General features: G+C 36.6%; 1 protein-coding gene across 4 annotated transcripts in view; it reads left to right on the top strand.

The window, feature by feature from the left end:
• Positions 1-13,802, top strand: part of SLC25A12 (solute carrier family 25 member 12) — a 206,338-nt gene that overhangs the window by 137,773 nt on the left and 54,763 nt on the right. For 3 of the 4 annotated variants that reach the window (XM_025460184.3, XM_025460180.2, XM_025460181.3), the window contains exon 5: positions 6,251-6,390. In XM_025460184.3, coding sequence (XP_025315969.1) covers positions 6,251-6,390 — 140 coding nt within the window. Of the gene's footprint in view, positions 1-2,801; positions 2,906-6,250; positions 6,391-13,802 lie in introns of all 4 variants that reach the window. The other variant, XM_049106110.1, reaches the window with a different exon arrangement.

Below are 13,802 nucleotides of genomic sequence, written 5' to 3'. Positions count from 1 at the left end.
AGTATAGAAAGTAGCTGAGTGGTTTATAAACACATGTATTTCATGCAAATGAAAGCATATAGTTACTAGATCCCAACTTTAGCATTTTACAGATCTTTTGTTTTTTCCCCAGACTATGATGTAAGAGTTAGAATTTTAAGAAACTATAATTAAGATCAAAAGCCAAATAAATTAGCTTCAGTTGTTGTAACACCTGATATGAACTGAAGAACATAAGAACCCTCCAAAATCCTGCTTTCATTCTTTTGCTTCATAATCAAGAGATAGGAAGATTTTTATGGAATGATGTAAAGCTGAACGCCCTTTCTACATTGGTCCTGGAGTCCCTGGCCAGCTGGATGTTTGTCTTGATGATGTTCACATATTTCCTGGGAACATTGACTGTTTTCTCTTCCTGCCTTGCTCCCTACTTTTGAGGATCCATTTTGGATAAATTTTCTTAAATAAAAATCATAATGAAGGAGAGAAAGTTTAATAATTTTAGATTCGTAAGAGGAAAAGCATTCAAACTGATACAAATGCCATTTAACAAGTTTTCTAAGGCCTACTCATTACAGGCTATTTTCAAGACTATAAAATTTCAACATAAGGAAATGATTAACTTGGAGTTTATTTTTATAGGATTTGGATCTGTGATAAAGGTCAGTTTTCATGTTTGTATCCACTTCATAAAATGAATTATGCTTATGTGTTTATAGATAAATAGGTAAAAGGAAATTTTAGATCCATTCTAACTCTAAATCCTTTTCACTAAATGGCTTTATGTTTTCTAGTTTGGAACTTATTTAAAGTTTTCTCTTGAGCACATCAGGAGAGAAAGGTGGGAGGGAATATTGGATGCCAGGTGTAATGGAGTGGGGAAAACTGTTATGCCATCAGTATCTCATGGACTATGATGATGATGTTATCTGTGTATTTGTATATATTGTTCTCATTTATGCTTTTGTTTTTTTAGATATGCTTTTTAATATATATCAGATTAGATTCTTAAATTGTGTGCATTTTTGCAAGTATTTATATAAATAGAAATATTGAACAACATTTACTTGAGTGCTGGACAAGTTTTTTGTTTTTTGTTTTTAATTGTTAGAGATGCCTCTACTTTGGGGGAGAGGATGAAAACTTGAGACCTCAGTAATACATTTCAGAATATGCAAACTCAGAGCGTTCTGGAGTTTTTAAAAGAGTGAATAAAACCACTAGTTGTTTCCTCTTTGATGTTCTTTTAATATAAAACTTCTAATGCATGCTGTAGATAATTAATGGCTTGTGTATCTTTTACTGCCTGGTGGCATGAGCCTTGTAGAGGCCGCTGCATGACTGGTGTGTGCTAGATACATTATAAACTTGCCTTGGTCTCCCTGCTAGCCACTAGTATACTGGATATTCTGCTCAATAGAATTAGGTTGAGGTAACCTAGATAACCAGTTATACTACATTGTGTTGTCAATAGCTGCCATGCATTTGTCCCACATTTTAAAAATATCAAAGCCTATTGCTTTAACAAAGATATAATCCTTCTAAAAAAAAATGAAACCCAAACTCCTCTATCTACTAATACATGAATATAAGATATGTTATACAGTATAAGTTTTCTACTGAAATCTCATCAACATTGTGTTCCAAACTGCTCGTGTAGGAATGGGAACTTTCCAAAGTGATCTTTTTTCAGGGGCATATCTTCATCTCCTCACTGTAGAACCCTCAAAAAGCAGGGATTCCTTTTGATTTTATACTGTGTTTGGTCATCATTAGATACAACAAATGAATATGTGTTCCATTTGTGCCTCTAAAATAGACTCTTTTTCCAGGAAGGGAAGAACAGATTGGGTTTACCATGGCTGTTATTAAAAGATTCAGGAGATAGAAGTCTAGATATGAAAAATGTACACTTTCTCACTGGAAACAAAGCTGTAGACATGGAATAATATGAAAATCTAATGGTAACCAAAACCTAGTTTAATCTTGTAAGAATTGGAGCTTTACCTGGGTGTTCAAATTAAATCGGGAAAATTTTTGATATTCCTTTCAGATACTGCAGAGAAAGTGATATTAATACTCAAGGCTGCTAGAGTAGGGTAGGTTTGAAGTAAAAAAAAAAAAAGGATATGGTATTATTAGTTTTTATGCCATTTGGTGATAGACTCTTGAAGCATCTAGTTTCTATAGTAATAGATGCTCTTTAAATGTAAACTCATTTTTTTTCTGAGAAATGGACCTTCACATGTATTTGGCAGCAGGTATGGTAGTCCCTTCTGGAGGTAGGTAAAGGGTTAATAGAAATACTTTCTTGCTTGGGAAAACTGAGGAAGTCACCTAGGAAACTAATGATCCAGTTGGAAGTAGAACCTAGCAGTCTGGGACTGAGTCTACATGCTATGTTGGTTGAGACTTCCTCTGCTAAGTTCCTGTTGTTGAACTTTTTGTTGTTGTTGTTTGTTTTCCTTTGTTTTCTCTTTTGGTCTCTTAGTTGTTCCTCTTCTTTCTCCCCAAGTTTTCCTTCACTGAAAAACTCTTTACTTCCACAAGTCTCGCCATTGTTTTTGTTCAGTTATACACAAGGAATTCATTGTTTGGTGGGAGTCCTTCTAAAAGCCTCTCTGACTTCACTTTAAGAACTGTGCAGGTGAAACTCAGCTATCGAGGACTTTTTTTTCCCCCTGACAATAAAAATGTTTGATCTCAAGCCTATTAAGTTGGAAGCAGTGGCTCCTGCTGGGCTGGAATCCTTGGAATCAGGATGTCGTTGGGCTGATGGTAGGTGGGCTGTGTCACAGGGCTGATGGCTTGTATACCTACAGGAGGAGTTCTCTGGCCACACCGTTGGTACAGCAGCTCCTTCCAGGCTCATTCATGGAACAGGCATGGCGGCAGTCTTGGAGAAGAGTGCCAGCCCCGGTCAGAGGTAATTTTGTACTGCAGAAAGGTGAACAAGACCAGTAGGAAGCTCCCATAAGGACCAGGGGAGGGATGAGGGTGGATGAGATGGGGAGACACAGTGTGGGCTGCTGGGGAAGTTAAAACCTCTATTAAGACATATTTACATAATATATATGCTTCAATGTGTATTTCATCTAGTCCTATCATCATAAGTGACTGATACAGCTAAACTGACTAATGTTATATGTCTGTGAACATTTTTACTTAATCACAGTTGTCACCATTACCTGCCCTCCTGACAAATCGTTCTCCTTTCCTTTGAACAAAGAGAACATAATGACAGGCTACTTTTGTATCTGGCCCCAATTCCCTCGTCAGAGGAATTCTAAACCATCTCTTTCATAAGCCCATGCTCTGCAGGAAGTGAAAAAGTGGTCTATTGTTTTCTATATGTCAGAAAACGAATGGATTCCTATATCCCATAGCAATACTAGTCTAGTATAAAACCTGAGATCACGATCTTGCTGCCAATAAGATGTGACTGTCATAGCCCTTTCATCCAGGCCAGAACTATGGCCACTGAAATAGTACTCCAAGGAGTGCTGTTTAGAGCTAAAGACCCTTGTTTGCCACTGGAAAGACGGGATTCTCTCTGGGGGAAAACACTATGCAGTTTCAGTTAGATGCATTGGGAATATTTGAGATGATTGGGGTTCCCTTTCATGTCATGCAGAACTTGATAAAACTGGGTAAGGTAAGAACATCATCTGTTTGAGCTATTGCCTCACACAAGTAGAAGCTCTCCAGTTCTGGAGCTTTTGTATAATTTTTTTTTTTTTGATAACACATCCTGGTAAAGTGGTAATTATGAATTGGACTTTAAAACAATAGCTGTACTAATTATTTTTGTAAGCTTCCTGAATTAGCCTTAGGCAATTGGTAGTGAAAATAATAAGGGAAGTGGAACACATCAAGAGGTGCCAAAGTAGGTTTGAAATTTTGTTTTTCCTAGTAACTATAGTTGTAGCCTGTGACATAGTTAAAATAATTAAAGTGTCTGGGGGGTGGTTAACAAAACACAGCACATATTAATGGTCGTAATAAAACCATACACAAAGCTGTCAATGACCACTTTGTGAGAAGTAGGAAATGTTGAAACAAATAGTCATGGAAACTGACACTTCAATATTTGGGGAGATTATTATGAGTAATTTAAGCTATCATTTTAATTATTTCAAAGATACTCCAAAATCTTATTTAGAGGTTGTTAGAAAGTTTACAAAATAGGATTTTAGTTAAAGTTTTTATTATGGGACTTTTAAAAATGTAGATTAGACATTGTGATTTTAGTTCATAAGTATCCATTTTGTGATAATAGAAAACAGTTTCATAATTAAGTAAATTTTTGTAGTTTGAAAGCTTTTGAATCTTTGTATTTGATTAGTTTCACACTAATAATCTAATATTTTCTGGTCATATAGAGGAAATTCAGTTTTATTCCACCGTTATATAAAATTTATCTAGGTAGCAGTATGTGCATTTCTTACCAAAGAGTTGAGTTTCAGGATTTGTGACCTTTAAAATGAAGGTTATCATAAAATAACATATTCCCTTTCATAATCTTAATATTTAAATATATAGTAACTTAAGTTATTCTATTCTGTTTTCCATTAATTTCTTCATATTTCCTTAGTTTTAGACTCTTAGACCTTAAAAATAGGAAATCAAAGTAATTAGCTTGGGAATAGAACAGCTAGTTAAAGGAGATCATTAAAAATCTTTGTTGATTTCATAGTATATTTAGCTCTAAATATATTTTGTAATCCTTATTATTTTAATTATCTCATAAACTTTAACATATTTTACAACTGTTGAAATTCCATATAGATTTAAGGGTGGTTAAAAGCCAGGAAGAATCCCAGGAATTCTTTTTGTTCTGAGAAACAAAACCCCATATATTTAATAGTGTTTATGGAAGATGAAAATAATTTTAACATGGTTTGAAAACTCTGACACAGTGTTGCTAATTAGGCAAGAAATAAGTGCTACATTCTATTTGAAAGATGAGAATCCCATCTCCCCAGTGACATCCAATGCCTTCTTCCAGCTTACTGATAGCTGTGACCTATTCAGAACTGTTACATTGAGTCCAGACTGGTAGGATTTCCAGTTTGGGATTCTTACACTCTTTTTCCACCTTATCCCAGTAACAATCTTTTATCAAGAGGAAAAGGTATATAAAACTAAAGGGAATCCATTAAACCATTACAATATGAGATCGATATCTTATTTAATGAATTGCAGAAATTAGAGAAATAACATAGTTGGAGATTATAAAACATTAAACTTCTATTAATTAGTAAAATTGATAGCTATGGACAGTAAAACACTTCCACTAATATAATTGGCATAAACTTGAAAATAATTTTGTTTTTATGACATCAGTAAAACAGGCTTCCTGCTTTCTTAACTTTGTTAATGATTTTTTTTTTTTTTTTGGCATGAGCTTCTAAATTAGGCTATTCAGTCTATGCTTGTTAAAGTACCAGTCATTTGTGAATTGACTTTTATAGTAAGTGTAGAAGTGTGTAAGAAAGTGACTGACATTGTAGTGCATGAAGACAAGCTGTCAGAGGGTTTTGGTTGTATATTACATAGCCTTACTTGTTCCTATCTAAAAGTTAGTGTACTGTGTTTAGTCCTTCTTTATTTAAAAATGAATCACTAATTTCACTTATCTTAAAATATTTTAATAGTTGAGACTAATAATCATGCTTTTTATGGAGATTTTGAAGCTTTGTGTCAAGACCATATTTTTGACAATATCAGAAGCTTTTAATAAGGTGCTTGCTGCTGAGCTAATGATATGCTTTTGGTAGTATTTCTTATACCTATCTTCAATAGACATTCAGGCTAGTGTGAATGTAATAATCAAGCCTCAATCAAACCATACTTAGTATGACAAATATTGCATTATACTGTAATTTAGGTATTCATGCTTCTGATAAAGGGCTTAATTCGACTCCTTGAGGAATCGGGAAAACACTATTGATTTTATTCTGGAATGCAAAGTAGCAGCCATTTATAGTGCAAGATATAAATCACTTCCTAATTAAAATTAAATCAAGAGAAATTAAGAATCTCATGGCCTTATATGTAATGGTACACAATCTTAAGTGTAAAATTATATTTTGTATCAATTGTGTTCCTGTGCATGGGTTTCTGGACACAAAAAATTTTGCAGCTAATCTTAATAGAAGCAGATAATATTGACTTAAAATTTCTCTTAATTTCTTTCTGTAGGAACATTGCAGTGGACTAAACTACTTATTCCAGATATAATTTATTTATTTTTGTTTTCCCTTTTAAGAAAATGTCAAAGAAATTTTTGGACAGACTATTATTCATCATCATATCCCTTTTAACTGGGACTGTGAATTTATCCGACTGCATTTTGGGCATAATCGGAAGAAGCATCTTAACTACACAGAATTCACACAGTTTCTCCAGGTGAGCTTAGTTTTCATAACTCGTTTAAATACATGCCATTTCTCCTCTACTTCCTTCCTTTTTAGTTTTAAGTTTCTTACCAAAAAATAGCAATTCTCTGTAGCATTACACCCACATTTTCCATTTCCCACTCCCAGATGCAGCTTTTAAAACTCTCATAACTGTTCTTTCAATGACTACTTCCATAGCTTTAAATAATAAACATGTGTTGGCTCTTCTATTTTTTTTAAATCTCCTTTTTTAATTGGAGTATTCTCCAAATTAGTGTTTTCACTTTCTTTGAATAAATACCTAGTAGTGGAATTACTGGATTGTGTGGTATTTCTGTCTTTAATTGTTTCAAAGAATTTCCATACTGTTTTCTACAATGGCTGCACCAATTTACATTTCTACCAACAGTGCATGAGGGTTCCCTTTTCTCTACATCCTCAACAATACTTGTGATTTCTTGGGTTTCTAATACTGGCTATTCTAACAGATGTGAGGTGATAGCTCATTGTGGTTTTTTTTTTTTTTTCTTTAAAGATTTATTTATTTATTTTAGAGCATGGTGGGGAGGGGCAGAGGAAAAGGTGAGAGTCTTAACCAGACTCCATGCTGAGCAGAGCCAGAGGCAGACCTGGATCCCTTTACTCTGAGATCACAACCTGAGCTGAAACCAAGAGTTGGATGCTTAACTGACTGTGTTGGCCATCTGGATGTCTTTGAAAAAATATCTATTCATTTCCTCTGTCTGTTTTTCAATCATATTATTATTTTTTTTGGTGTTGTATAAGTTTTTAAAATATATTTTGGATATTAACCCTTTATTGGATGTATGATTTGCAAATATCTTCTCTCATTAAGTACATTGTCTTTTTCTTTTGTTGGTGGTTTCCTTTGCTGTGGAGAAGCTTTTTATTTTGGCGTAGTCCTAATAGTTTATTTTTGCTTTTGTTTCCCTTGCCTCAGGAGACATATTTAGATAAATGTTGCTAAGGCCAATGTCAGTGAGATTACTGCCTATGTTTTCTTCTAGGAATTTCATAGTTTCAGGTCTTACATTTAGGTCTTTAATCCATTTTGAGTTTATTTTTGTGTGTGCTCTAAGAAACTGGTCCATTGTCATTCTTTTGCATAGTTTTGTCCAGTTTTCCCAACACCCATTTATAGAAAAGACTGTCTTTTCCTCATTATTTTCTTTCTTGTTTTGTTGGAGATTAATTGATCATATAATTGAAGGTTTATTTCTGGGCTCTCTATTCCATTCCATTGATCTATGTGTATTTTCGTGCCAGTACCATACTGTTTTGATTACTACAGCTTTGTAGTTCATCTTGAAATCTGGAATTGTGGAACCTCCAGCTTTATTCTTCTTTCTCGAGATTACCTTGCCATTATGGGGTTGTCTTTGGTTCTGTACTCTACATTAAAAGTTTTCACTTTTAGGTCTTTTTCACTGAATTTGAACTGTGGAAGATTAGGAGCTGGTTCTTTCACCTCTCTCTCTTTCTTCCACAAATTTAGATATTTTCTTTCTCCATCCCCCATATAATTATGTTATGATTCTGCTTAGATCAATAAACATTTTAATTACTATAATTTTATAAATACTGTGCATGACTAAAATGATTACTTTTCTTACGATTTCTAGTTTTTCTTATTTGTTTAGTTTTCTATGTATTAATGCTAATTCATTCTTAAATTTTGCCTCAGTTATTAACATCTCATTTTAATATGTTTACAACATATTAGGTATTCTGTCAATTTCATCTTCTTGGAGCTCTCTAGGAGTTTTTTTTTTAAATCAAGGTAAAATTCACTTAACATAAAATTAACTACCTAGAAGTGCATAATTTAGTGGCATTTAGTACAGTTCAGTGTTGTGCAACTACCACCTTTGTCTTATTCCCAAACCTTTTTTTTTTCTGTATATTTTTTTTATTGGAGTTCGATTTGCCAACATATAGCATATCGCCCAGTGCTCATCCCGTCAAGTGCCCCCTTCACCCAGACTGCCCATCACTCAGTCACCCCGGCCCCCTGCCCACCTCCCTTTCCACTACCCCTTGTTCATTTCCCACAGTTAGGAGTCTCTCATGTTCTGTCTCCCTCACTGATATTTCCCACTCATTTTCTCTCCTTTCCCCTTTAATCTCTTTCACTATTTTTTATATTCCCCGAGTGAATGAGACTATATAATGCCCAAACCTTTTTATTACCAAGAAAACCCCTCTGCATTCATTAAACAGTCACTCCCCATTCCTGTTTCTCCTCAGCTCCTGGCAACCACCAAACTACTTTCGCCTCTGTGGATTTGCCTATTCTGCATAGTTCATATTACAGTAGCTCCGCCATTATTTATAGTTTTGCCTTTTGCGGTTTCAGTGTACCTCTGGTCAACCGTGGTTCAGAAGCAGATGATCCTTCTTCTGATGTATCATCAGAAGGATCCTAATGCTATGTCACAATGCTCACACCATTCACCTAACTTCATCATATCACTTAGGCATTTTATCATCTACATCATCATCAGAAGAAGGATGAGTACAGTACAGCAAGATATTTTAAGAAGGCAAGAGAGGAGACTACATTCACATAACTTGTATTGCAATATATTGTTATAATTCTATTTTATTATTTTCGTGATTAGTGTTAATCTCTTACTGTGTACAATTTAGGAATTAAACTTTGTCTTAAGTGTGTATGTATGGGAAAAAAAACATATATAAAGGGTTTGGTTCTGTGTGTGGTTTCAGGCATCCATTTAGGGATCTTGAAACATACCCCCCATGGATAAGTGAAGACTACTGTTAATGGAATTTATACAATATGACTTTTTATGTCTGGCTTTGTTTCACTTAGCATAATGTTTTCAAGGATTATCCGTATTGTAGCATGTATAAGTATCTTATTTCTTTTTATGGCTGCATAATATTCCATTGTATGGCTATACTATTTTTTGTTCATTCATTATTTGATGGATACTTGGGTTATTCTCACCTTACTTCTTGGCCCTTGCACACACATTAGTGTACATGTATTTGTTTGAATACTTGTTTTCAAATCTTTTTGAGTCTATCCCTAGCTGTGAAATTGCTATGTCATACGGTAATTTTATGTTTAACTTTTTGAGGAATTTCCATACTGTTTTCTGTAGCCTCTGCAGCATTTCCTTAGAACTTCCTGATCTGCTTCATGATTGGAGGCTGGATTTTGTACTTTTTTCACAGGTGTCAGTTTATTATCTCCCTTTACCTTCATTGTGGGGAATCTGTTTGTGTTTCTTTTATGTTGAATCTCCTGTTTTCTGGATTCCATCTCTTCCTTTATTATAGTTTACTTCCTCTTTTTGGTGGAATGCTTCCTGCAGGGGCTTCTTGAAGAAAGTAAAGTTTTTTGTGAGACTTTTCATATCTGAAAACCTCTGCTATGTTTACACTTAGTATGCCTGGGTATAGAATTCTGGTAGAAATTATTTTCCTCCTAATTTAAAAAAAATTTTTTTTATTTATTTATGATAGTCATACAGAGAGAGAGAGAGAGAGAGGCAGAGACGTAGGCAGAGGGAGAAGCAGGCTCCATGCACTGGGAGCCCGACGTGGGATTCGATCCCGGGTCTCCAGGATCGCGCCCTGGTCCAAAGGCAGGCACCAAACCGCTGCGCTACCCAGGGATCCCTTTTCCTCCTAATTTTGAGAACATTTCTCGTTTGTTTTCTTGCTTTCTGTTTTGCCACTGAAAACTCCAGTACCATTCTCAATCTTTTTTTTTTAATTAAGATTTTATTTATTTATTCATGAGAGAGAGAGAGAGAGAGAGAGAGAGGCAGAGACACAGGCAGAGGGAGAAGCAGGCTCCATGCAGGGAACCTGATATGGGAGTTGATCCTGGGACTACAGGATTATGCCCTGGGCTGAAGGCAGGTGCCATACCGCTGAGCACCCAGCAATCCCACCATTCTCAATCTTGATTCTGTTTTGAAACATTTTTTTCACACCAGTGGGCTTTTCAGATTTTTTTTTCCTTTATGTTTTGAAATTTCATGATATTCCTTGGTGCTGGGCCTTTAGTGGGCTCTTTTTTTTTTTTTTTTTTTTTTTTTTTAAGATTTTGTTTATTCATGAGAGACACAGAGAGGGAGGCAGAGAACAGGGGCAGAGGGAGATGCAGGCTCCCTAAAAGGAGCCCAATGTGGGACTTGATCCAGGACCCCAGGATCATGCCCTGAGCTGAAGGCAGGTGCCCACGTGTCCCTTCAGTGGGCTCTTTGAATTTGAAAATTTTTGTTCCTCAGATTTTTTTTTTAATATTTTGTTTGTTTATTCATGAGAGATACACACAGAGAGAGAGAGGCAGAGACATAGGCAGAGGGAGAAGCAGGCCCCATGCAGGGAGCCCAACGTGGGACTCAATCCCGGGACCCCCAGGATCATGCCCTGAGCCGAAGACAGACGCTCAACCACTGAGCCACCCAGGCATCCCCGTTCCTCAATTCTTTTTTTTTTTAATCTTTTTTTTTAATCTTTTTTTTTAATTTTTTATTTTATTTATGATAGTCACAGAGAGAGAGAGAGAGAGAGAGAGAGAGGCAAAGACACAGGCAGAGGGAGAAGCAGGCTCCATGCACTGGGAGCCCGATGTGGGATTCGATCCCGGGTCTCCAGGATCGTGCCCTGGACCAAAGGCAGGCGCTAAACCGCTGCGCCACCCAGGGATCCCCCGTTCCTCAATTCTTAAAAATTAATTACTCTTTTTTTTCTTTCTTTCTAGAGCTAGTATATTAAATGTATGATTTAGTTTTTATTCTCTCTCCTGCTTTCCTTCTGAACCTTTTTTTTTTTTTTAAAGAGTTTATTTATTCATGAGAGACACAGAGAGAGGCAGAGACATAGGCAGAGGGAGAAGCAGGCTTCCATGCAGGAGCCCGATGTGGGACTTGAACCCGGAATTCCAGAGGCAAAGGCAGACGCTTAACTGCTGAGCCACCCAGGCATCCTCCTTCTGAACCTTTTATTAAGTTTTTAATTGTGTTACATTTCAGATTTTCAGTTCTTTTTAGTTTTCTGAATATTCCTTTTCAAAAATAGTATATTCTGAGTACCTGGGTGGCTTAATGGTTGAACATCTGCCTTTGGCTCAGGTAGTGATCCCTGGGTTCTGGGATCGAGTTCCGCATCCAACTCTGCAGGGAGGCTGCTTCTCCCTCTGCCTGTCTCTGTGTTTCTCATAAATAAATAAATAAATAAATAAATAAATAAATAAATAAATAAATAAAATCTTTAAAAAAAAAAGCGTATTCTTTTTTCATGGATGTGCTGTTTTCTTTCACTTCTCCAAAGATTTTAAAGACGAGTGTTAAAAAAAATAAATAAATAAAGACAAGTGTTTGTTGCTCCCTGCCAATGTCTGTTTTCTCCAAGTTTATTTCTTTTTTTTTAATTTTTATTTTATTTATTTACTCATGAGAGACACAGAGAGAGAGAGAGAGGCAGAGACACAGGCAGAGGGAGAAGCAGACCCCATGCAGGGAGCCCGACGTGGGACTCGATCCCAGGTCTCCAGGATCACGCCCTGGGCTTAAGGCAGGTGCTAAACCGCTGAGCCACCCAGGACTCCCTCCAAGTTTATTTCTTTTTCTATGTTTGGGTTTCTGTTTTTCATGTTATTGGCTTTACACATATCTGATCATCATTGCTTGTCTGCTCATATTTAAAAGTGAGGCTTATTGGGAGCTTCAAGTTCATGATACTACTTCTTAACTCTAGACCTTATTGTAAAGTTTGCTGACTGGACTGTCATACTGGGTACTCTCTAATGTCTGTATGTTCAGATCTTTCCTTTTGCATTGGGGAACAAGAGGATAATCATCTGGCCTCCCACCTGGAATTATTAGATCTGGCTTTTGACATTCTGGTTGCTGAATAAGACAAGAGGGTTGGAGGTCTCAACATTCATTGTAGAGATGGACTTCCACTGAATTACCTCCTTTCAGGGCAGCCCGGGTGGCTCAGCAGTTTAGCACAGCCTTACGCCCAGGGCATGATCCAGGAGGCCCAGGATCGAGTCCCACATTGGGCTCCCTGCATAGAGCCTGCTTCTCCCTCACCTGTGTCTCTGCCTCTCTGTATCTCTCTCTCTGTGTGTCTCTTATGAATAAATAAAATCTTTAAAGAAAAAAAAAAGAATTACCTTCTTTTAACTATGCCTAGTCTCCTCTAGTCCAGAGAATCGTCTATTACATTCTCTAGTCAGTGACTTCTAGCCTTCTGGTGGACTGGGAAAGGGCATAATCTGGCTATGGTGAAGCAATGCAGGTTACTAACTGAATTTTAAACAGATTTCCATCTAAGCCTCCTATTTGTAGTTTTACCTTCACTTTCAGTTCCAAGGTACTAGTGTAGCCAATTCCTGAGTGGTTTGGGAGTTCTGTCATGTACATTGGATTGTTTTTTGGCTTTTTCCATGTCCAGTTTTCTTGAGTTGGCTAAGTCAGTTGTCACTTGCCTTTCTGCTCTCTAAGCTTAAAATGTAATTGCTATCTTCTTTTCTGTTCTCTTTGTTGTTGAATGTTTTGCTTTTAGTTTCTTTACTGTGATTTTAGTGAAGAGTGGAGTTTTAGAAGACAGCAGTTACATGTACTAGGTCATTCTCATTCAATGCCAGTTTCTTTTTTTTTTTTTTTTTAAAGATTTTATTTATTTATTCATAGAGACACAGAGAGAGAGGCAGAGACACAGGCAGAGGGAGAAGCAGGCTCCATGCAGGGAGCCCGACGTGGGACTCGATCCCAGGTCTCCAGGGTCACGCCCCAGGCTGCAGGCGGCGCTAAACCGCTGCGCCACTGGGGCTGCCCTCAATGCCAGTTTCTGAAGCTTAGTTGTTTTTATTTCATAATTAGATGAAATGAATTTTAGCTTTAGCATAACTTTCTTTTTTTACCTTTTCCTTCAGTTCACCTATCCACCTTGAAATCTGAAAGCAGAACCTCTTTTATTTGAGTATTTTTTCAGATAGGTATCTTTTTAGAGTATCTATGTATTTTATTATTTATTTATTTATTTATTTTTTATTTTTTATTTTTTATTTTTTTATTTTTTTTATTTTTTAAATTTTTATTTATTCATGATAGGCACACAGTGAGAGAGAGAGAGGCAGAGACACAGGCAGAGGGAGAAGCAGGCTCCATGCACCGGGAGCCTGATGTGGGATTCGATCCCGGATCTCCAGGATCGCGCCCTGGGCCAAAGGCAGGCGCCAAACCGCTGCGCCACCCAGGGATCCCTTATTTATTTTTTTAAAATTTTTATTTATTTATGATAGTCACAGAGAGAGAGAGAGAGAGAGAGAGGCAGAGGGAGAAGCAGGCTCCATGCACCGGGAGCCCGACGTGGGAATCGATCCCGGGTCTCCAGGATTGCGTCCTGGGCCAA

This window comes from Canis lupus, chromosome 36, assembly GCF_003254725.2.
Source record: "Canis lupus dingo isolate Sandy chromosome 36, ASM325472v2, whole genome shotgun sequence".
Classification (NCBI taxonomy): domain Eukaryota; kingdom Metazoa; phylum Chordata; class Mammalia; order Carnivora; family Canidae; genus Canis; species Canis lupus.
The sequence above is the reverse complement of the archived record's forward strand: the minus strand, read 5'-3'. Positions and strand labels throughout refer to the sequence as shown.